Here is a 23,484-nt window from a genome sequence, read left to right as displayed (position 1 = left end):
TGTGGGGTTTATCTTGAGTCATGCCTTCACTCAAGTCACGGCCTTACTTAAGTCAACTCGCTTACTCAAGCCACACCCGTGCTTGAGTCACACCTTTTATCTTACAAGAGATAAAAGGAGAAATGAGCAGAGAGTAGAGGGACCTCACTACCACCAAGAAAGAAGAGCCAGGAGCAGAGTGTGTCCTTTGACCCTAGGGTCCTTGCGCTGAGAACCTCCTAGACCCAGGGGAAGATTGATATCAAGACACGTGGAGATCTCCAAGGAACGCTGGGCCCACAGATGTTGAATAGAGACAAGGACCTTCTCCCAGAGCCGACAGAAAGAGAAAGCCTTCCTCTAGAGCTGGTACCCTGAATTTGGACCTCTAGCCTCCTAAACTATGAGAGAATAAGTTTCTGTTTGTTAAAGCCATCCACTTGTGGTATTTCTGTTGTAGCGGCAGTAGGTAACTAAGACAGGACACTTTGTCCCATTCATTTGTTTAACAAATATTTACCAAGGACTGACTCCAGGACAGCCACCCTTCCAGTGGCTGAGGATATGGCAGTGGTCAGGATAGACATGGCCCTGGCCTCCCAGAGTGTGCTGTGACAGGGACTGAGACAGTGAACAGCTGTTCTCTGCACCGTGCTGTATGGAGGGAGGGGCTCACTGACAGCTGTGGGAGTGCAGAGAAAGGGCCTCTGGTGAGGAGCGTCCTCAGGGAATGTTCTTAGGCGAACTGGGGGAGAACGGGAACAAGATCACAGCGTGCTAGCTGGGGTGGGGGTGGGGGGAAGAGCACTGCAAAGCCTTGGAGGTGGGGAGGGCTGGGCAGAGTGAGCAGGGAGGGCTGTGATTAGGGAAGACCAAATTTCAGACCAGTGGAGTCTCCTAGTGGTTACCTTCCACCCCTTCTCTCCACTCTGTTTGACTCCGCCCCCTTAATTTCGTTACTGCATTTTTCTCCTTAAATTTTTTTTTTTTTTTTGATGGCGTGTGTTTTCAGTATTGGAATGCATGCTTACTAGTTGAGTGTGTTTAAATTTTTGGATGGTAATATGGATTTTGAGAAATACGATCTGATAATACAAGCCACCAATGAGGCAAATGGCACTGTGGCACCACCGATCTGTGGTATGACAACATACCAGTGAGAGCTATATAGTTAATTTATTGTGGGCACCTTTCCATTAGGCTACATGGGGAACCTCTGGTTTTCCAAATACGACACAGAAAAAAAACAAAACAAATCCATCAGGGCTCCCTAACTCTAACACAGGAAAGCCATAATTATGCTTGCTAGCCTTATCTCACAGAAATAAAGGGAAAAAAGGCAAAAGTTTACGAAATTAACACATTCAGGAAGCATCACCTAATAGAATGCTCAACCTACACAACAATGAGGCTCTAATTCTGGTCTGCTGAGCTTCATGCATTTCAGAAGGGGCCCACCTTTACGCTAAATGCATTAGAACCGGAATAACGCCTTACCTCTGAGGTCCAGAGGCATATAAGTGGCTGGTATACTTTAATCCGATAGTAACAAAAGGGATAAAGCCAAATGCATGCATCTTAAAGAGACTTTGACCCTGATCCCCTTAACTGGAACCCCAAAACCCACTGCCTTTAAGTCGATTCTGACTCATAGCGACCCTATAGGACAGAGTAGAACTGCTCCATAGGGTTTCCAAGGAGAGGCTAGTGGATTCAAACTGCTGACCTTTTGGTTAGCGGCCTAACGCTTAACCACTGCACCACCAGGGCTCCCTAAGTGGAACAAACCCAGGGAAACCAGCTAAGGCACTACCTCCCCGTACCCAGCCTTTCCCCCTAGAGTATTTTCCCCCTGTCTTAGTTATCTAGTGCTGCTGTAACAGAAATACCACCAGTGGATGGCTTCAACAAAGAGAAATTTATTCTCTCACAGTCTAGTAGGTTACAAGTCCAAATTCAGGGCGTCAGCTCCAGAGGAAGGCTTTCTCTCTCTGTTGGCCTTCTCATCAATCTTCCCCTGGACTAGGAGCTTCTCTGCGCAGGGACCCCAGGTCGAAAGGACGCGCTCTGCTCCTGGCACTGCTTTCTTGATGGTATGAGGTCCCCCCTCTCTGCTTGCTTTCCTTCCCTTTTATCTCTTGTAAGATAAAAGGTGATGCAGGCCACACCCCAGAGAAACTGTCTTTACATTGGATCAAGGATGTGACTTTAGTAAGGGTGTTACAATCCCACCCTAATCCTCTTTAACATAAAATTACAATCACAAAATGGGGGACAGCCACCAATACTGGGAATCATGGCCCAGCCAAATTGGTACACACATTTTTTGGGGGACATAATTCAATCCATGACACCTCCTGAGCTCTTCACGTGGGAGGGACTCCCCCAGGACTAGAGAAAGGACAAAGGAAGGGAACTAACATTTTTCAGGATCTACCATGTGGGTAATAATCTTACATTTATTGAGCACTGATGTGTCATTACTCACAACAGTGCTGTGAGGTTGGTACTTTTTTTATTTGTCCCCTATTTTATGGAGGAGGAAACTGAGGCCAGTCACCTGTCCAAGGCCATCCACCCTCTGAGGTGTGGAGCTGGGCTTTGAGCCCAGGCAATCTGACTCTGGAGCCCATGCTCTCAACTCCTATATTCTGCCTCTGTGAGATGATGGGGCAATAAGAAAATCTGTGGATGTGTTCAGCACAGTGCTTGGTACACTGTAAGTGTTCCGTAAACACTAGCTCTTCCTCTGTTGCTGTAACTGATATTAAAAGGAGCCTGGTGGTGCAGTGGTTAGACACTCAGCTGCTAACCAAAAGGTCGGTGGTTCGAACCCACCGGTCACTCTTGTGGGAGAAAGATGTGGCAGTCTGCCTCCGTAAAAATTACAGCCTTGGAAACCCCTTGGGGCTATGAGTTGGAAAGTCCTGTAGGGTCACTGTGAGTCGGAACCAACTTGACAGCAACGGGTTTTTGGTATTGATATTAAATTTAACACCTGTAACAGCCCCCTTTTGCATATGTGGAAACTGAGATTCAGAAAGGTTGGGTCACTTGCCTGGGGTGCCACAGACATCAGTGGCAGGATTCTAAGCCCCCTCTCCCACCAGGCAGCTCTTTCCAGAAGCCCCTTGCTTTCCACCTTGACACCAGCCTGCTGGTATCAGCCACTGAAACTTTTCTGTCTCTGGAAGCACAGGCCTTCTGACCTGCCCCTCTGCTCCCATGGGGCTGGCCTCCTGAGGGCACTGAATTCCCATTTGATTTACTTAAGGCCGGGGCCCAGTGAGCGGCCCCTATTAGGGCTGATCCATTTCTCCCTGTCACCGAGGCCTGCAAGATAGATCAGTCCCATTTTTCATCTCTCGCATCTGGGGCCTTGCCAGGGCGGCACAGTGTCACTGCTCTTGTTTAATATGTGTGAGGCCATTTGTCAAAATTCTGGCCTCAGGGCCTCCCTGCCCCCACCCACGCACCAGAGAGGGACCAGCTCTGAGGGAAGACAGTGCCAGCCTGTCTTCTGGGCCAGCAGGGAAGGAGCCCAAGACTCTGGGCTCGGGTGTTAGGGAGGCTCTGAGGAGTTCCATCAACATTGAACAGCAGCTTCTGAGAGGGACACACTCGCAGGAAGTTGAAGGTCTTATGGTTAAGAGTCAGACAGAGTTCAAATCCCACTCTGACGCTTACTGCTGGGTGGCTATGGGCAGTGTGGAGGTGGGATTGGGGGGAGATAGGGGTGTCAAGCATCCCTCTGGAGTCAGACAGCTTGGGTTCAGATCCTGGCTCTGACCCTTGCCAAATATGGACCTTGGCCAAATCACTTATCCTCTCTGTGCCTCAGTGTACTCATCTGTAAACTGGGTATAGCCCAAGTTTCTACCTCATGGGGCTTTTGTGACTAGTTTTATATGTAACAAACTACTCCAAAATTTAGTGGCTTCAAATGAAAATATATTACTTCCTATGGTTCAGTGGGTTGACTCGGCTCAGCCAGGGTGGTCCTTGCTTGTGTCTTCCCTGACATTTTAGACAGATGTCGGTTGGGCTAGAGTCATCTGGAGGCACAGCTGGGCTGGGCATCCAAGGTGGCCCCTCACATGGGGTTGGTCCTGGCTGTCAGCTGCGAACTCAGCTGGGGCTGTTGACTGGAGCGTCTACCTATGGCCTCTCTGTGCAGCTTGGGCTTCTCACAGCACGGAGGCTGGGTTCCAAGGTGGGTGTCACCAAAGCAAGCACTCCAAGAGACCCAGGCAGAAGCTGTAGCATTTTTATGACCTTGGCTCAGAAGTCCCACAGTTCTATTTCTGCGGCATTTTGCTGCTCAAGAGTGAGTGACAGGCCAGATTCAAAGGAAAGGGAATTCACAAAATCGGGACCCCAGGAGGTATGGCTCATTGGGGGCCATCTTTGGAGAGTAGCTACCATGAGGAGTAAATTAAATAATGCCTGTGGGGTACTGAGCACACAGGATATGCTCAGTCAATGGTAGTGATTAAAGGCAAACCACCCAACCTCTGTGCCTTCATCTCTACAGCAGGGATAACAAGGATGCCTAATGGGGTTGTTAAGGATTGCAGAAGACACAGCTCTTCAAGAGCTTGGCATACAGTAAGTGCTCAATAATGGCAGTGATCATAAATGATGATGATGACATTGGGCCTTTGGCAGTGCCACTCTCAGTTGTCAGAGGCATATGTCCCAAACATCCAAGAGGATGGCATTGGCTGGTGGGCAGGCAGCCCATCGTTTTTTGTTCTCCCCCGTCCCCAGCCCCTGGAGTTGTGCCCATATTTGCTCCTGGGACTTTGGTGTTTCTTCAGGCCCCAACCCTGGCCACTCTCTCTCCCGCCTCCCCTGCTTTGACCCTGACTAAGCTTCAGAGAAGGAGCCCTGGTGGTGCAATGGTTAAGCACTTGGCTGCTAACCGAAAGGTTAGAAACCACCAGTGGTTTCACAGGAGAAAAGACCCGGTGATCTATACCTGTAAAGATTACAGCCTCGGAAACCCCCTGGGGCAGTACTGCTCTGTCCCATAGGGCCGCTATGAGTTGAAATCAATTCAAGGGCGCATAACAACACAAAGTTTCAGAGCCCCATCCTGGTCCAGAGCCCTGGCGCTTCAGGCCTCCTGCCCATGCCTTCTGTTGGCTCTGTGTCTCAGTTCCCCCTAGGTCCACCTTCTGACAACACCAAGGCAGGACCCTGGGCAGCTGCTTGGCTTCAGGGGATGGAGGTGGTATTGGCGTTGGACTAAGGTGGGTTGAACCTACTTTGTGCCAGGCACATTATAATCTGTGAGCTGTCTAGTCTGGCCCCTGCCCTCCTCTGCCCTCCAGAGGAGAAGTTAGCTTCCCCATTTCAGGGACTAGGAAACAGGCTCAGAAAGGGCCAAGTCAGTTGACCCTTAGCCTCAGAGGCTGAGAACTGCATGCAGACCAGGGCTGAACTCAACCTGCCACAACGTTTTTAAAAATTTGTATAATTGCCAACATCTAAAGAGGTAAAAATTTTACATAAGAATCCAGGTTTCTGGCTTCTTTTGAATATTGGAAGATCTGACAATGCCTAAGCTACATTACCACATGGCAGCAGGCTGCTAAGGCTGAGTAGTGGCTGCTTCTCTGCATGGGGTATCTGTTCTCCAGTTCACCCCAGTCCCCACCACTCCCTATTGCCTTACACTTACCCACACTTTCCTCACCTAGTCATCTGCCTGACCCTGCAAGAATTTGAGTTTGTGACCCCTGCTTATAACGTCAGCACGTCAACTTTGCTGGTGATGGGGCGAGAGCGGGAAGCTAGTCCTGGATGAATACTTCTTATTTCTATCTTGCATTTGATTAAAATGGAGAAGGATGGGGAAAGGACCCTTCTACATTGGCACACACAGTGAAACCCTAATCCTGAGCATTCTCTCTGCAGACTGAGGGTAGTGGAACATCAACATCTTAGAGTTATAGGTTATAAAAGTTGGAAGGCCCAGAGAGGTTAAGCAAATTGGCCCAGGCCACACAGAAAGTGAGTGGCAAGCTTCCCTTGTCCTGGGGGTACCTCTCCTTTTGCTCTACCTTTCTGGAATGCTGTGGTCTCATCGCCACCCTCCACTCTTCCCCTTCCCCTGCCTTCCAGTCTCCATGATCCTGTGGCAACAGCAGGTCAGCCTCGTCCTTCAGGAGCCCAGGCTGCCCCTGCCCTCCTCTGTAGTGCTTGGTGCTTCAGCAAGCTGATCCCTTGGCTGTGACCCTAGAAGAGCCTTGGCCCCAAAGAACCTGTGGAGAGAGATGTGTTTGCTGGTGTTGCCGCCGGCCGACAGGCTGTGTGGTCAGCAGGAAGCACTCGCTTCTGCTCATCTCCCCAGAGGCAGGTGGCTCTGGCCTCCTTTTCTCCAAGACCAGGGTGGGGAAAGTGGTGTGGCTGCCCAAGGGGGCCCTGCTGGCCAGAAACGGACCAGCTGGGCCCCAGAACCTGCAGCCATCAGCTCCTGGTCCCGTCAGCCCTTGGGCGCTGAGGGTGGCTGGGACTGAGTGTGTGGGTCTCACCTGCCCAGCCCAGGGACTCAGTGCCTCTCTGGCCTGAACGCATCAGAAGGTGGGCAAAGGCCACCTCCTTCAGTGATGAGCTACAGTCTCCCTAGCAAGCAGCGCCTGAAATAGATTTCAAGGTGGCATCCATGCGTCTTGAAATCTTGCTTCCTCAGTGTACCCTGCCCCTGCTCCTGGCCTCCCTGAGGGCAGACAGGGGGTTGACAGCCACCCCCTCCTCCATCCCCTCCCCTTTTCTCCCCACAGTGTCCACTCTGCTCTTGACTCTAAAAACCAGGCCAACCACCCACGTACCTACTGCACCAGCTCAGATACGCAAGCTGCAAACACCAAAGGCGTTCCAGCCCAAGGCTTTCCAACTGTGCCCCAGTGGGGGCCTCAGGGGTCTAGGGATGGGGGGAATAGGGGAAATGAAGACTTCACGATGTAGCTCTGAGCCCCTCACTCCCACTAAAACTACATGCCAGGCTCAGTACTAGGTGCTGAAGATAGAGCAGAGAACAAAATCAAGCTCCTGTTCTCATGAAACTGACATTCTGGTGTGCATGGGGAGACAATTAAAAAAAAAAAAACAAATAATAAGAACTTCTACTTCTGGGAAGATGGAGTACCTGTGCTTTCCCCTAGTCCTTCCACTAAGTATAACTAAAACCCCTGGATATTATATATAAAACAAAAGTAAAAGACTCTGAAAGCTGGAGAGAAGTTGGCAGACTAGCTAGGAACAACATGTTGGTGAGTGCCCTGGGTTTTCTGTTTGCTCCATGTGTGATGGGTGTGACAACTTGGCTGGGCCATGAGTCTCAGTGGTTTAGCAGTTATGTAATGATGTAGTTTGGCAGTTATGTAATGCTGTAATTTGGCAGTTACGTAATGATGTAGTCATCCTCCATGATGTGATCTGATGTGGTCAACCAATCAGTTGTAAGGGGGAGTTTCCTTCGGGGTGTGGCCTGCATCCAATATATATATGGATGTTCTGGAAAAGTTCACTTGCTCTGAATCCTGTATCCAGCTTGTTATCATCTGACCTCTGGTTCTTGGGACTTGAGCTAGCTGCCTGTCGTATTGCCTGCTGATCTTGGATTTATCAGCCTCCATAGTCTGTGAGCCAGTGGCCTGCCATCTGACCTGCTAATCTTGGGTTCGTTAGCCCCTGCAGCTAGCTGAGTCAGGAGAAAGCCTTCAGCCTGGCACCTGACCCATGGACTTGGGACTTGCCAGCCTCAGAACTCGCTTTCTCTCTGCATATATGTGTGTGTGTGTATATATATATATATATATATATATACTTCACTGGTTTTGCTTCTCTAAGAGAACCTAGCCTAAGACACCATGTAGCCCAGATTTGGAGCTGAAGAAGTCAGCAACCCAGATCTACCAATGGGCACAGACCAAAAAAACCTCAAACAAAAGTCTGCTTTCTCTAGCCAAAGGATCAGGAAAGGGGCAGCTTACCAAAACAAAAAAATTTTAGCAATAACCATTCTACTCAGCTACACATCACAGAAAAATGCTGTAGCTTCACCCCTCCCCCCATGACATCAAAGGATAAGTGGGGAGCTTAGAGTTTCACCCTCAACAGGCTATAATGAATTACATGCCCCACCCCTCCCCCCATGCTGGAGTGGTGTCAGAGAAGGCCGAATAGGAAGCTGGGACTTTCATTCCCCCAGGCAGTAATGAGCACCTCCCCGCCAGAGTGTCAGTGGAGACCACATGAGGAACATGAAATTTTACCACCACCAGCAGTAATGAGGTGTGCCTCTTCCTCTCTACTGTTGTAGTGTCAGAGGATGACTAGTGGAGTGTCAAGATTTTCACCACCACCCAGTGATAATGAGACCACACCACCCTCCCCCCACCCTGGTGTCAGTGGAGGCCACTTAGGAAGCAGTAACAAGGCACTCCTGGCCCTTCCAGTCATGGTGTATGATCATTAAGGTTATGTGTCAGCTTGGCTGGGCCATGATTCTCAGTGATTGGACCGTTATGATGTAGTTTGGCAGTTGTATGATGATGTGATCACTTCCATGATGAGATTTGATATAATGTGATCACTTCCATGATGAGAGCTGCTGTGAGTAGCCAAACAGTTGAAAGGGAGTTTTCTTCAGCTTGCGGCCTGCATCGAACATAAGGGGACATTCTGGTGAGGGTCGTGGGCTTTTGCTCACTCTGGATCCTGTGACTGACTCCTGTTCATCTGACCTCTGGTTCTCGGGACTTGAGCTGGCATCTTACCTGCCATCTTGCCTGCTGATCTTTAGATTCATCAATCTTCACAGCCTGTGAGCAAGAGCCCTGCTGTCTGACCTGCCGATAATTGGGTTCGCCAGCCCCTGTGGCTATGTGAATCAGAAGAAGCCTCTATCCTGACGCACGGACTTGGGACATTCCAGCCTCTACAACTGCATGAGCCATTTCCTTGGATATAAATCCCTCTCTCTATATATATTTATATGCTTTACTGGTTTTACTTCTCTAGAGAACCCAGCCTAAGACAGGGTGTCATCAGCATAGGTTTACTGGGAAGCCAGAACTCCCACCCCTGCCCAGCAGTAATGAGGAGCCCCTCTTCACCTCAAGGGTCAACAGTGGCTGACTGGGTAACCTGGACTTTTATCACTACCTTACAGTAATGAGGTGGTGCTCCCACTTCTCCCATCAGAATGGTGTCAAAGGAAGTCAACTAAAACAGAAGGCTTACATAAGATCCAGGGTCTTATTAAAAAAAAAAAGAAAAGTCAAAGTTGCAATTGAAAACCACTTGCCATACCAAGAACCAGAAAAATCTCAACTTTAATGAAAAATATAATACACACCAATACTGAGATGACAGAGATGTTTAGAATTATCTGACAAAGATTTTAAACCAGTTATCATAAAAAAAAGTTTCAGTGAGCACTTATGGACACCATTGAAACAAATGATAAAATAGAAAGTCTCAGAAAAGGAATAGAAGGTCCCAGGAAAGAAATAGAAGACATAAATAACCAAATGGAAGTTATAGAACTGAAAAATACAATAACCAAAATAAAAAACTCAACTGGTGGGCTCAACACAGAATGGAAGGGACAGAGGAAAGATTCTGTGAACTTGAAGATAGTCTTAACAACAAAAAGACTCAAAAAAGAAGAACATGAATAGAGCCTCAAGGACCTTTGGGACTATAACAGAAGAGCTAACATTCATGTCATTGGAGTTCCAGAAGGAGAGGAGAAAGAGGGCAGGGTTAAAAAAATACTCAAAGAAATAATGACTGAAAACTTCCCAAATGTGACAAAAGCTATAAAAGTATAGATTCAAGAATCTGAGTGAACCCCAAACAGTATTACCAAAAGAAACCAAGCCCATTGCCATCAAGTTGATTTTGACTCATAGCGACCCTATAGGACAGAGTAGAACTGCCCCATGGGGTTTCCACGGAGTGGCTGGTAGATTCGAACTGCCAACCTTTTGGTTAACAGCCAAGCTCTTGACCACTGCACCACCAGGGATCTTCTAAACAGCATAAAGTCAAAGAAGTCAACACCAAGACATAACATAGTCAGACTTATGAAAACTAAGGACAAAGAAAAAATCTTGAAAGCAACAACACAGAAATGACACATTAAAAACCAAACCCATTGCCATCGACTCAATTCTGACTCATAGTGACCCTATAGGACAGAGTAGAACTGCCCCATAGTGTTTCCAAGGAGCAGCTGGTGGATTCAAATTGCTCACCGTATAGTTAGCAGCTGAGCTCTTAACCACTGTGCCACAAAGATCTTGAAAGCAGCGACAGAGGACAGAGGTATGGCACATTACCTACAGGAAGAAACAATTTAAATGATAGTGGATTTCTCCTCAGAAACAATGGAGGCTAGAAGGAAATTGCACAACATTTTTTAAGTACTGAAAGAAACTAAAACCAAAAAACCAAACCCGTTACTGTTGAGTTGATTCGGACTCATAGTGACCCTGTAGGACAGAGTAGAACTGCCACATAGGGTTTCCAAGGACTGGCTGGTGGATTCAAACTGCCAACCTTTTGGTTAGCAGCCAAACGCTTAACCACTGTGACACCAGGGCCCCCTGGTGAAAGAAAAAAAAACTGTTTATTCAGAATTCCACATCCAGCAAAAATATCCTGCAAGAATGAACAGGAAATCAGGACACTCTCAGGTGGAGAAAAACTAAAAGAATTTGTTATCAGCTGACCTACCCTAAATCCATGATTAAAGGAAGTTCTCAAAACCAAAAGGAAATAATAAAAGTAATCTTGGACATCAGGAAGGAAGAGAAAAAATGGAAAGAGTAATTTTACTTCTCTTTTTGAGTTTTCTATATTGTGTTTGATAGTTGAAGCAAAAAAATATAATATGGTCTGATGTAGTTCTAAACATAGGTAGAGGAAATATTTGAAGACAGTTATAGATGGGAGAAGGTAAAGGGTATAAAGCGAGCTGAGGGTTCCATGCTTCACTCAAACTGGCAAAATGTCAACACTAGTAGATTTTGATAAGTTATGTATCTATAAAGTAATACCTACAGCAACCACCAAGAAACTATACAAAGAGATACACTCAAAAACACTATAGATAAATAAAAATGGAATTCTAAAAAATTCCACAAGCAGTAACCCATAAAAGGCAGGAAAAAGAAAACGGAGAGAACAAACAGAAAATAAAAAGATCAAATGGCAAGCTTAAACTATAACATATCAATAATCACATTAAATGTAAATGGTTTACATTAAATGTAAAAGGCAGATATTGGCAGAGTGTATTAAAAAGAACAGCAACAAAAAAATGACCCAACTAACTGTGGTTTACAAGAAACTCATTTCAAATATAATGATATAGATAGGTTGAAAATAAAAGGATGAAAAGATATATCATGCAAATGTTAATCAAAAGAAAGCAGAAGTGACTATATTAGATAAAGTAGACATCAGAACAAAGAAAATTACTAGAGACAGAGAAGGACATTAGATAATCTCAATCCACCAAGAAAACACAGACTCCTAAATGTGTATGCACCAAACAAGAGTAAACTGATATAACTGAAAGGATAGACAAATCCACAATTATAATTAGAGAGAATCTCACTTTCTACATACACACACACACATCCCTCTCTCAACAATTAATAGAACAACTAGACATAAAATCAGCAAGGATATAGAAGAACTCAACAGCATCATCAACCAACAAGAGCTAATTGGCATTTACAGAACACTCCACCCATCAAAGCAGAATATCATTCTCTTCAAGTGCCCAGGGAACATATACCAAGATAGCCAATATTCTGGACCGTAAAACAAACTTCAACAAAGTTAAAAGAATTGAAATCATACAGAGTGTGTTCTATGGCCACAACAGATCAAACTAGGAATCAGTAACAAAAAGATGATAGGAAAATCTCCAAACACTTGGGAACTAAACAACACATGGGTCAGAGAGGAAGTCTCAAGGAAACTAAAAAATAAAAACATTAAACTAAATGAAAATGAAAATATGTTGTATTAAAACTGTGGGATGCAGCTAAAGCAGTGCTGAGAGGGAATTTATAGCAGTAAATCCTTACATTAGAAAAGAGGAAAAGTCTAAATCAATATATAAGCCCTGAAGTCTCAAATCAATATATAAGCTCCCACTCAGGAACATAGAAAAAGAACACCAAATAAACCCAAAGCAAGAAGAAGAAAGATAAAAGCAGAAATCAATAAAATTGAAAATAGAAAAACAATAGAGAAAAATCAATGAAACAAAATGCTAGCCTTTTTTTTTTTTTAAGATCAATAAAATTGACAAACCTCTAGCAAGACTGACAGAGAAGACAGAGAGTGGGGCAGGGGATGGGGTAAGACATAATTGCCAATATCAGGAATGAAACGGGGGTTATCACTGTGGACCCTGCAGGCATCAAAAGGGTAATAAAGGAATACTTGGGGCTCTAAACTCTACACACATAAATTTATCGATTTATGTGAAATGGACCAATTTCTTGAAAAGTACAAACTACCACAACCCACCCAATATGAAATTGATAATTTGAATATCCCTATAACTATTAAGGAGATTGAAATCATAGTTTAAAAATCCAAAAAAAAAAAAAAAAAAAAAACAAATCTCCAGGCCCAGATGGTTTTACTAGAGAATTCTACCAAACATTTCAAGAAGAATTAACATCAGTTCAATACAATCTCTTTTGGAAAATAGAAGAGGAGAGAACACTTCACAACACATTTTATGAAGGTAGTGTTATCCTGATACCAACACAAGAAAAAGACAGTATTAAGAAAACACCCAAAATGTCAAGGATGCAATTGAAAACCACTCGCCATACCAGGAACCAGAAAGACCTCAACTTGAATGGAAAAAGATAATCAATAGACACAAATACTGAGACCAATAGCCCTCAATAATATAAATGCAAAAATTCTTAATGAAATAGTAGCAAATACGATTCAGCAATATATAAAAAAGTAATCATACACCATAAAGTGGAGTTTATTCTAGGGATGCAAGTCTGGTTCACTATTTGAAAATCAACCAATGTATTCTACCATATTAACAGACTGAAAAAGAAAATCACCTGGCAATATCAATTAGTGCAGAAAAAGCATTTGATAAAATTCAACATCCATTCATGATTTAAAAACGACTCTCAGAAAACTAGGAAGAGAGGGGGAACTTCCTCAACTTGATAACGAGCATGTACAAAACACCTACAGCTAACACTATACTTAATAGGAAAGATTGAATGTTTTTCCCTAAGATTGGGAACAAGTCAAGGATGTATGCTGTTATTCACCACTCTTATTTGACATAGTGCTGGAAGTTCTAGCCAGGGCAATAAGGCAAGAAAAGGAAATAAAAGGCATGTAGATCAGAAAGAAAGAAATAAAACTATACCTATTTGCATGATTATCTATTTAGAAAATCCCAAGGAATAGACAATGCCTAGAAGTAATAAATGAGTTCAGCACAGTTACAGGATACAAGATTAAAATACAAAAATCAATTGTATTTCCATGTACAGGTAGTCCCCAACTTACGAAGTATTCAAGTTATGACAAACCTTACTTGTGACTGTTTTTTTTCCCTACATCTTATCCTTAGTAATATGTACTATATACAATGTTGCAGCATATAAAAGGACTATACAGACAATTCTCACTAATTTTCTGACTAGAAATGCCATCCCCATTCCCAAGGATAATCCAGATGATCCAAAACCTTCCACAAGTGGAGTTAGTATCACAACTGACAAAACACCAACGTTGTCCATTTTTTTATGGACATGTCTATTTTTTTATGTATGTATGTATTAAAATGTATCTGTAAGTTTATATGTAATGTTTCTAACCCCCAAAGGCAAATAAAGATCAGATTTATAAAGATACTAATAATAAAAGGTAATAATAATGAAAATTTTTTTAAAAAGAGGTATTTGTTTTACATCAGAACTAACTCATGATGGAGTTGTTGGAACAGAAACCCGTCATAATTTGGGGGCTACATGTACTAGCAATGAACATGTGGAAAACAAAATTAAACATACAGTACTATTTATAATTTCACAAAAAATGAAGTACTTAGGCAAAAATGTAACAAAACATGTACAGGATTTGTATGCTGAAAACTACAAAATTCTGGTGAAAGAAATTAAAGAAGCTTTAAATAAATGGAGAGATATACCATGTTCATGGATTAGAAGACTCAACATAGTAAAGATGTAAATTCTCTTCAAGTCAGTATGCAAGGTAAACACAGATCCGATAATTCTGAACTGTGTGCATAAACATGCATACGTATGTGCATGTATACACAGAGGTCCACCTCTAAATCCCAAGCATTCATGAGAGTGCTAGGATAAGGACTCTACTATCTGATCTGATTGGGTTGCACATATAAAGATACTTTACAAAGTGTTGGTAATTGAAAGCTTATTATTATTTACAGAAGATAAACAGTAAACAACAGGAATGGATTACTTATAGAAATCAAACAGTAAACAACAGGAACAGATTTGAGGTGAACTGGTCCCCTCAGCCCCCACATGGACCCCACTTAGCATCATAGGAGAAGAGGCCACTTATGTCTAAAAGGGGACCCACTAATCCTTCCCAAATTACCCACGTCCATTTCTGTGTCACTGGGCAGGCGCTCCATGGATCAGATGTTAGCAAGTGTCTGTCTCTCTCCCAGCAGCTGTGTCCTCAGCTCAGGTCAGGGGTAGCGTGGCTGTGTTTGTTGTCGCTCTCCCTGTGGCTTTTCTTGGCTGGGTCTGGCCTCCTGTGCTTACTTGTCCAGCTCTCAACCAGCAGCTTTGGGAAAACTCTGGGCCAGCGCCCGGGTTAGGTTGGTATTACAACAGCTCTTGAGGCAAATATGTTTACGGGCAACCCCTGTACAGCATATGCCCAAACCTCTGGGGGCAACCTTTCAGCCCCTTCAGGACATGCCTCCTCTCATTCCCCTCAGAACAGGCCTCCTCTTGGCCCACAGGACAGGCCCCCTCTTGACCTTCAAGTTATAGCCCTCAGCACAGCCAGGACATCTGCAGCTACCAAAGGCAGGCTTGGCCCCCACACTGCTGATTGCTCTGCTCGGCATCACCCTGCACAGGCCCAGACTCTGGCTACTTCCCGTTTATGGGGTGCCCAGCTCCATTGGTGTCCTCCTACCCACCCATACATGTCAGCTCGGCTCTGTGGGCTGACTCTGCCCACTGCTACCGGACTGCCATCTTAAATGCAGTCTTTGCCAGTGGGTCCTTTCTGGGCCTCTCTTCACTTCCTCTGCCACTGTTTCTCTCCATGTTCAATGTTACCATCTCAGTGTTACAGTCCTTTCACTCAGGTCTAGGAGGTTCTCAGCGCAGGGACGCCAGGTCCAAAGGACAAGCTCCTCTCTAAGCTCTTGCTGATCAGGAGTTTTCCAAAAAACCTCTGCAACATTGGCTGCTTATATGGCAATTTCAAGGCATAAACCAACCAATCTGTTATAAACTACTTATGCGAATAGCAAACCAACCAATCCTTGCAAGCCAGTTAGATAGTAAACCAACCAATCACTTGGCAGGTTGATCCTGATCCGATCCTGGAAGAATTGCAAACCCAGGGCCAGAAAGGTCACATAAGAGAAACCCATTGTACCACAAAATCTCAGCAAGATTTCTTACAGATATTGTTAACATTATTCTAAACTTTTTATGGAAAGACAAAGGAACTACAATAACTAAAATAATTTTGAAAAAGAATAAAGTGGAAGGAATCAGACTACTCGATTTCAGGATGTATTATATAGCTACAGTAATCAAGACTGTGTAATGTTGGTGGAGGGATAGACACATTTGTCAATGGAACAAAGTAGGGAACCCAGAAATAGGCCTGCACAAATATGCCCAAATGATTTTTGGCAAAGGTGCAAAACAGTTCAGTGGAGGAAGGATAGACTTTTCAACAAATGGTGCTGGAGCAATTAGACACTCATAAGCAAAAATTTTTTGTTTTTAAACAAAAATCCTCACAACTGGACCAGTAAGTAACATCATGATCAATGGAGAAAAGACTGAAGTTGTCAAGGATTTCATTTTACTTGGCTCCACAATCAATGTCCATGGAAGCAGCAGTCAAGAAATCGAACAACCTATTGCACTGGGCAGGTCTGCTGCAAAAGCCCTCTTTAAAGTATTGAAAAGCAAAGATGTCACTGTGAGGACTAAGGTGCATCTGACCAAGCCTTGATATTTTTGATTGCCTCATGTGCATTTGAAAGCTGGACAATGAATAAGGAAGACTGAAGAAGAATTGATGCCTTTGAATTACGGTGTTGGCAGAAAATATTGAATATACCACGGACTGCCAGAAAAACCAGCAGATCTGTCTTGGAAGAAGTACAGCCAGAGAGTTCCTTGGAAGCGAGGATGGCAAGGATGAGACTTCGTCTCAGGTACTTTGGACATGTTATCAGCAGGGACCAGTCCCCGGAGAAGGACATTATGCTTGGTAACATAGAGCGTGAGTGAAAGAGAGGAAGACCCTTGACGATATGCATTGACCCAGTGGCTGCAGCAATAGACTCAAACACAGCAACGATTGTGAGGATGGTGCAGGACCAAGCAGTGTTTCATTCTGTTGCACATGAACCCGTTGCCATTGAGTCGATTATGACTCATAGCAACCCTATATGTTGCATATAGGTTCACTATAAGTTGGAACTGACTCAACAGCACCTAACAACAACAACAGGCCAAAAAAAAAAAAAAATCAACCTTGATCTAAACCTCCCACCTTATTAAAAAATTAACTTAAAATGGTTCATGGGCTTAAATATAAAATGTAAAACTATAAAATGTTTAGGAAAAAACATAGGATAAAAATCTTTGGGATCTAGGCTTGACACCAAAAACATAAAAAGAAAAATTGATAAACTGGACTTCATCAAAATTAAAAACTTTTGCTCTGCAAAAGACCCTATTAAGAGGATGAAAAGATAACCTGGGCGAAACTATTTGTAAACTTCCTATCTAACAAAGGACCAGCATCTATGACGAATAAAGACCTCTCAAAACTCAAGAGTAAAAAACAAACAAACAATCCAATTAGAAAATGGGCAAAAAACATGAACAAGTATGTCATCAAAGAGAATACAGAGATGGCAAATAAGCCAATAAAAAGATGTTCAACACCATTAGTCATCAGGGAAATGCAAACGAAAGACACGAGGAGATAGCAACACATACCTGTCGGACTAGCTAAACAAAACAAAACAAAACAAAAAACAACAACAGCACCAGAAACTGGCGAAGATGTGGAGAAACTCACACATTGTTGCGTTGGCAGTTTCTTAAAGAACTAAACATGTAACTTCCACTTGACCCAGCAATTGCACTTGTAAGTATTTATCCCAGGAGGTGAAAACTATGTGCACACAAAAACCTGTACATGAATATTCATAGCAGCTTTATGCATAACCGCCAAAAATTAGAAATAATGTTGATATCCTTCAATGGGTTAATGATTCAACAAATGGTGTTACTTCCATACCATACCATGAAGTATTACTCAGAAATATAAAGGAACAAATTGTTAATACATGCAACAATTTGGGTGAATTCACTAAGAATTATGCTGAGTGAAAAAAGCCAATCCCAGACATACATAGTGTATGTTTACATCACGTTCTTGAAGTACAACACTATGGGAATGGGAACAGGTTAGTAGCTGCCAGGGCTAGGGGAGCAGGAGGAAAGTGGGTGTGGCTACAAAATGGCAACAGGAGGGATCCTTGTGGCGATGGAATTATTCTGCATTTTGACTGTCAATATCCTGGTTGTGATATTGTATATAGTTTTGCAAGATTTTACCACTGAGAGGAGACTGGGTAAAGGGTACGCAGGCTCTCTCTGCATTATTTTTTACAATTGCCTGTGAATCTACAATGATCTCAAAATAAAAAAGGTTCATTTAAAAACAAACAACAATACGTAATAGGAAAAAAGGTGCGCAAAAGAATGGCAGGGTGTGATGAGGTTAAATAGGAGAGCGAGGGAGGGGGTGTCTTAGATGCACAGGGAAGGCCCCACTGAGGGGAGGTGACACTCAGGGTGAGAAGGAACCAGCCCGGCAAAGAGCCTGGGAAAACTGAGAAAATAACAAGTCCAAGGATCCAAGGCTGAGGTGGGGGTGAGTCTTGTGTTTGAGGAGTAGAAAGGAGGCCATGTGACTGGAGGGTGGGGAGCCAGAGGGAGCAAGCTCAGGGTAACATTTCATTTGAACAAAAGGTCCTGCATCTAAACAGATGGAAAGGCAGGGATGTGGACATTCCTTCCAGGTCTGCCTCTTCTTTTGCCTGTCCAGCAGTGGCCTCTCTGCTCCATACCTTCAGCACCTGTTCTGGAGCCCTTGGGCTAGTGACTCCGTACCTTTCCCAGGAACTCCCCCCTCCCCACTGGGTCATTGAACTTCACCATTACTGCAGGTTTTTTGACTTTGCTGGGTCTTTAATTTGAGCGTTTAGAAAGCCTCTGCTCCATCCTTTAGGTTGGGAATCAGACCTGGTCATAGTTAAGATCCCTAGTAGTAAAGACTCACTTCAAAACTACCATGAAAAAGAAGGGAATTTATAGAAAATAATTGTATATGAACATTTCTTGCAGATGATGGAAACCCTGAAGAAAAAAATATATATAACCAAAAGAGGAATTACGGGCTCCCATAATTAAAAAGTCCAGGGATAAAGGTTTTAGCTTAGGGATCTAGCTCCTTTTCATGACTCTGCTTCCCTTTAGGTCAGCATTATTCTCAGGCCAGGTGGTAGCAAATTGGTCCCCAGCATGCTCCTGGCTGAAATCTCACCAGCTTAACAACGCAGAAGAAAGATGAGCTTCGGCAAAAGTCTTAGGATTGAGTCTCATCCTGACTTGGGTCACATGCCCATTCCTGAACCAGTTACCATCGCCAGAAGGAAACAACACTCTCATTGGCCAAACCTAGGTCATGTGCTCACCCCTAAAATTTGGGAGTGGGGCAAGACCCACCAAATTACATGGCCTGAGAGGAGAGAAGAAATGATCACTTTAGAATTGGGGTGCTGCTACCAGAAGGATGAATGGATGCTGGTCAAAGCATCCCAGTAGATGTACTCATGGAATCCCAGAAAAGACTTGCTTCTTCATTCCCTATACTCAAGTTCCAAGTTCCCATTGGGCTAATTCAAACAGACATCACAGATGAAACTAGGACGTTCTCCTTTGTTGCTCAGAAAAGAGTGTCTGATTGGACCCACTTTGGTCAGATGTTCAGCCCTTGGTCATCTGTGGTCAAGGAGGTGCAGTTACATAGTGGACCCTTTAGTGGACGGGGCAATTCTTAGAGGGGCCAGGCCCACACTCCAAAGCTGTCTCTTACAGACACTCAGGGCTTCTGGAAGATCTAAATTAGCTCCTTATCATAAAAAAATCAGAGAATCTCTTCACTAGTGGGTTTTCCACTAAAGGAAATAGATGATTCTTGAGGGTGCCTTTGAGAAATGCTAAATACTCAGGTTTCCTTGTTTCCCTTCTAGGGTACCCGGAGCCTGACAGAGAGAAGAGTAGTGGGTGCAAGAGGTGGGCTGCACCTTACCATTGGGAATGCAAGGACAGTGATGTTCAGAGGCCGGATGGGTGGGCAGGCAGCAGGGAGGCCTGAGGCTCTGAGACCGTGCAGGGCTGGCAACAGCAAAACTGAGCCCTTGATTTGGAGGAAGCCAGGTAGCAAGGCAAAGTCCAGGGTACAGAGACCCAGATACAGACCAGGTGTAGCTGGAGCAAGGCGTGTGCCCCATTTCTGGTACTAAATGTTACTGCACAGTCTTGGCCAAAGGAATCAGGCAGGAGGCCATTTCTAGAACAGTAATGGTTACAGAAGGACTAGCACCTGGCTGGCTGAGTCTCCTCACTCCACACCTACCCTTCCCTTCTTTCCAGATGTGGACAAGTCAGAGTCTCCAGCATTGGCCTGGCTCAGCATAGACATCGGATAAGCATAGCTAAGAGTCCCCAGCTGTGGAGAAAGACAGTGTGGAGGAGCAAGCCAACAGGTTATTGTAACTTAATCTCCCAGAGGGAGAGCTTGGAAACCAAGTCATAGAGAAGTGGGTAGTGAAAATGTTAATAACAATAGTGATGATACTAATGACAGCAAACTTTCCTGAGTGCCTACTAAGTGCCAGGCACTGTTCTAAGATATTTTTAATGAATCATCTCCTTTCACCCATGCAACAACCCTATTATTATGTCCATTTTCCAGTGGACATGAGGACTATGAGGCAGAGAGGTTAAGCATCTTGCCCAAGGTCACACATGAACAAAAGTAATTTGTTGTTGTTAGGTGCCATCGAGTGGGCTCTGAATCACAGTGACCATATAGGATTTCCCTATAGGGTTTCCAAGGAAGGGCTGGTGGATTTGAACTGCCAACCTTTTGGTTAACAGCCAAGCTCTTAACCACTATGCCACCAGGGCTCACGAAAAACCAGCTTTTAGGGTGTCTGGTCCTCTCGACTCCTCCATCATCAACTCCACCTAATCTCATGCATTTTTCTCTCTAGCATCCCACGCCTCCTACAGTGTGGGATGCTCCCTTCGGTTCGTGCCTTTGTGTGTGCTGTTTCTTTTTCCTGGAATGCCCTTTCCCCCGGCAAACACTCACCTATCCTGCAAGACCCAGTGTAAGCATTTTTGTATGCCGTGTAACTCTTCCTGATGCCAGCCCCCTCGGGTGAAATGACTCGCTCTCTTCTTGCCTCCAAATAATGAACTCTTGTCATATCAGCATCACAGTGTACAGACGATTCTGTCTCCCAGACCAGACTGAGTGGGACAGAAACCAGGTCTTACTCTACTGTACTGCAGCACCTGCTCAGGGTCCTCCCCGGGAGGCAGCCATGCAGGGATGGATAAAGGTTTGGTGGGTAGGAGATTTTCCATCCCCTGCCCACCCTCACTGTGGCGTCTCTCTCCTGATCTCTTGGCAGCCTGGCGTGGGGCTCCTTTACCTGCTGCATGGCAGCCTCTGTCACCACGCTCAACTCCTACACCAAGACGGTCATTGAGTTCCGGCACAAGCGCAAAGTCTTTGAGCAGGGCTACCGGGAGGAGCCGACCTTCATAGACCCTGAGGCCATCAAGTACTTCCGGGAGAGGTCAGTGCACACGGGGTCACCTCCAGCCACCACTGGGAATCTGAAGCCAAGGCCTGGCCTCCGTGGCTACAGGGCCCCAGCCGAAAAGTAGAGTGAGTGGTCTGACAAAGGTTTTCTGGGGAATGGTGGGGAGGAAGATGCAGGCTGGGTAAGGTGGAGTTTGGACAACACTAGGTTGCAATATTTGGGACATTTTAATATTTTGTGGGGCATGAGGTTGCCTTGGGCTTGTGTGATCAGAGGCCTGAGAAACCCAGAAGGGAACTAAGTTGGAGTGTTTGCCATTTGGCACTATGCTTCTTAGGACTATGACAGAAGCATAAAGAGGCTGAACCAAGGTATCCTTCTTGGGCCCTGTCACAGCACTGAGTGTAAAAAGAACCCAGCACTGGGATTGGTGATGGCTGATAAAGGAGGAGGGCTCCTCAAGGTTAGTAACCGCATCTGATCACCTAAGTCCTCAGAGTCCAGCTGGGAATAGAGGAGGTGACAATAAATGATAGATAGATGGATGGATGGATGGGAAAATACATAGGTGGGTAGAGGAGTGGATGAGTGGGTAGATAGATTAATGGATAGATGGCTGGGTAGATGGCTAGCTGGCTGGGTGGATGGGTGGATGGGTGGATGGACGGATGGATGGACGGATGGACAGACGGACGGACGAGTGAAAGGACAGACGGATGGCTGGATGACTGGATGGCAGGATTTCAGAAGATGAAGTTACCCTTAGGCAGAACTCCTCCCAGACACCTTTTACTGATGAAGCTACTCAGAGCATCATCAGCCGAAGACCTGGGCTTCCTGAGCCCTTCCTTCCTCCCTCCCAATGGTCCTGCTGTATCTGCCTCACTCTCTGCTCCTGTCCTCCTGGATCCATCCAAAAGTGCTCTTATGGGCTAGCCACCTTGGACTGCTCCCCAGTCTGGCTCCAACCTGCACCCCTTTAGCTGCTCTACTCTCTTCTGGGCTGAGGGGTGGCTGCTGGGCCTGGTCACTTCTCAGCCCTCCAGAACACCCTGCATCCCCAGAGCAGATGTGCCTTTGTGGATAGCAGGCCCCACATCGTCACAGCATATGCTGCTCTAACTGAGCTCCATCTGCCTCCCAGGCCTGTCTCAGTTGGTGGCAGCAGAGGCGGGGCAGCGTTGTGCTGACTTTCGTCCTGGCCATACCCTAGCCTGTCCATCCTGGGCCACTATCCCTGGAGAATGGTATATCTGGGCCTGGAGCCCCCATGCTCTCAGCTTTTTTTCCTGGAATGGAAGAGATGGGACAACAGCCCTAGGCCAGAGTCAACCATCACAACCAACATCTGTTTAGGACTCCTTGTGTACCAGGACCTGTGCCCGATGCACTTAATTTAATCAGCAATGCCCTATGCAGTTAGTATATTAGCCTCATTTGACAGATGAGGAAATCTTAGGCTCAGAGAAGTTAAGACACTTACTTAAGGTTACACAGTGCCGGAGGGGGAGTTAGGACCCAGGTCTGCATGGCTCTTACCAGAAATGAAGAAAGTCAGAGCTGGCAGTGCCCCTAGCGATCAGGCCACCCAGATAGGAGAGGCAGAGGCAGGCCAGCCAGACAGAAGAGGCAGAGGCAGAAGCAAACGTGGACAGTCCAGCTAGAGTCCACACAGATGCTGCTGTGCCTGCCCGTGTTTGCTCAGCACTTGGGTTCTCGTGCAGGCTGGGGCTTCTTAATGCAGTGCACGTGACTCTCAGCCTGAGGGCTCTCTCTGACCCAGGAGTGTCTGTCTACACGTGGGCTCACTGGGGCTCCAGGGCATTGATGCTCCCAGGAGCAGCCCTCAACCATCAGCTGGTGGAAGTTGGTAGATGAGGACCCTAGCTTCCCCAGCCCCTGGATGAGACAGCACTGAGGCATGCTGTCCTCCCAGAGGTCTCCAGTGGATCCAGCCCAGTCACCCTCAGAAGAAACCTGGGACCACCTCCCAAACAAATGACCATATCACAGGGTCTGCTTCCAGGGAACCAGAATTAGACATACACTAATGCCTTTCAGTGGCAGGGAACTGAAAAGCTTTCAGGACGATGAAGGTCAGAGTCTGAGAACGAAAAGGGAGAAAGGCGGCTGCAGAGCTGGGCAGTGCTGAAGAATTGGCCTCTCCCTGGGGCACGAGGAAGGGCATCAAGCAGAGGAGTCAGGTGGTAGGGCTGCTGGGGCCACACTCTGACTATTACAGACCCGCCGTCTCTCCTCTGCCACGTGGGCCTTTTTTGTGTTCCTTGAGCGCTCCAAGCTCATTCCTGCCT

General features: G+C 45.5%; 1 protein-coding gene across 1 annotated transcript in view; it reads left to right on the top strand.

The window, feature by feature from the left end:
* The window catches only part of GSG1L (GSG1 like), a 94,408-nt gene that overhangs the window by 53,053 nt on the left and 17,871 nt on the right, over positions 1-23,484 (top strand). Inside the window, exon 3 of the mRNA XM_023740972.1 lies at positions 21,038-21,205. Within this exon, the coding sequence (XP_023596740.1) occupies positions 21,038-21,205 (168 nt within the window). The remainder of the gene's footprint in view (positions 1-21,037; positions 21,206-23,484) is intronic.

The sequence above is a fragment of the Trichechus manatus genome, unplaced genomic scaffold (genome assembly GCF_000243295.1).
Source record: "Trichechus manatus latirostris isolate Lorelei unplaced genomic scaffold, TriManLat1.0 scaffold00170, whole genome shotgun sequence".
NCBI lineage: Eukaryota > Metazoa > Chordata > Mammalia > Sirenia > Trichechidae > Trichechus > Trichechus manatus.
The sequence above is the reverse complement of the archived record's forward strand: the minus strand, read 5'-3'. Positions and strand labels throughout refer to the sequence as shown.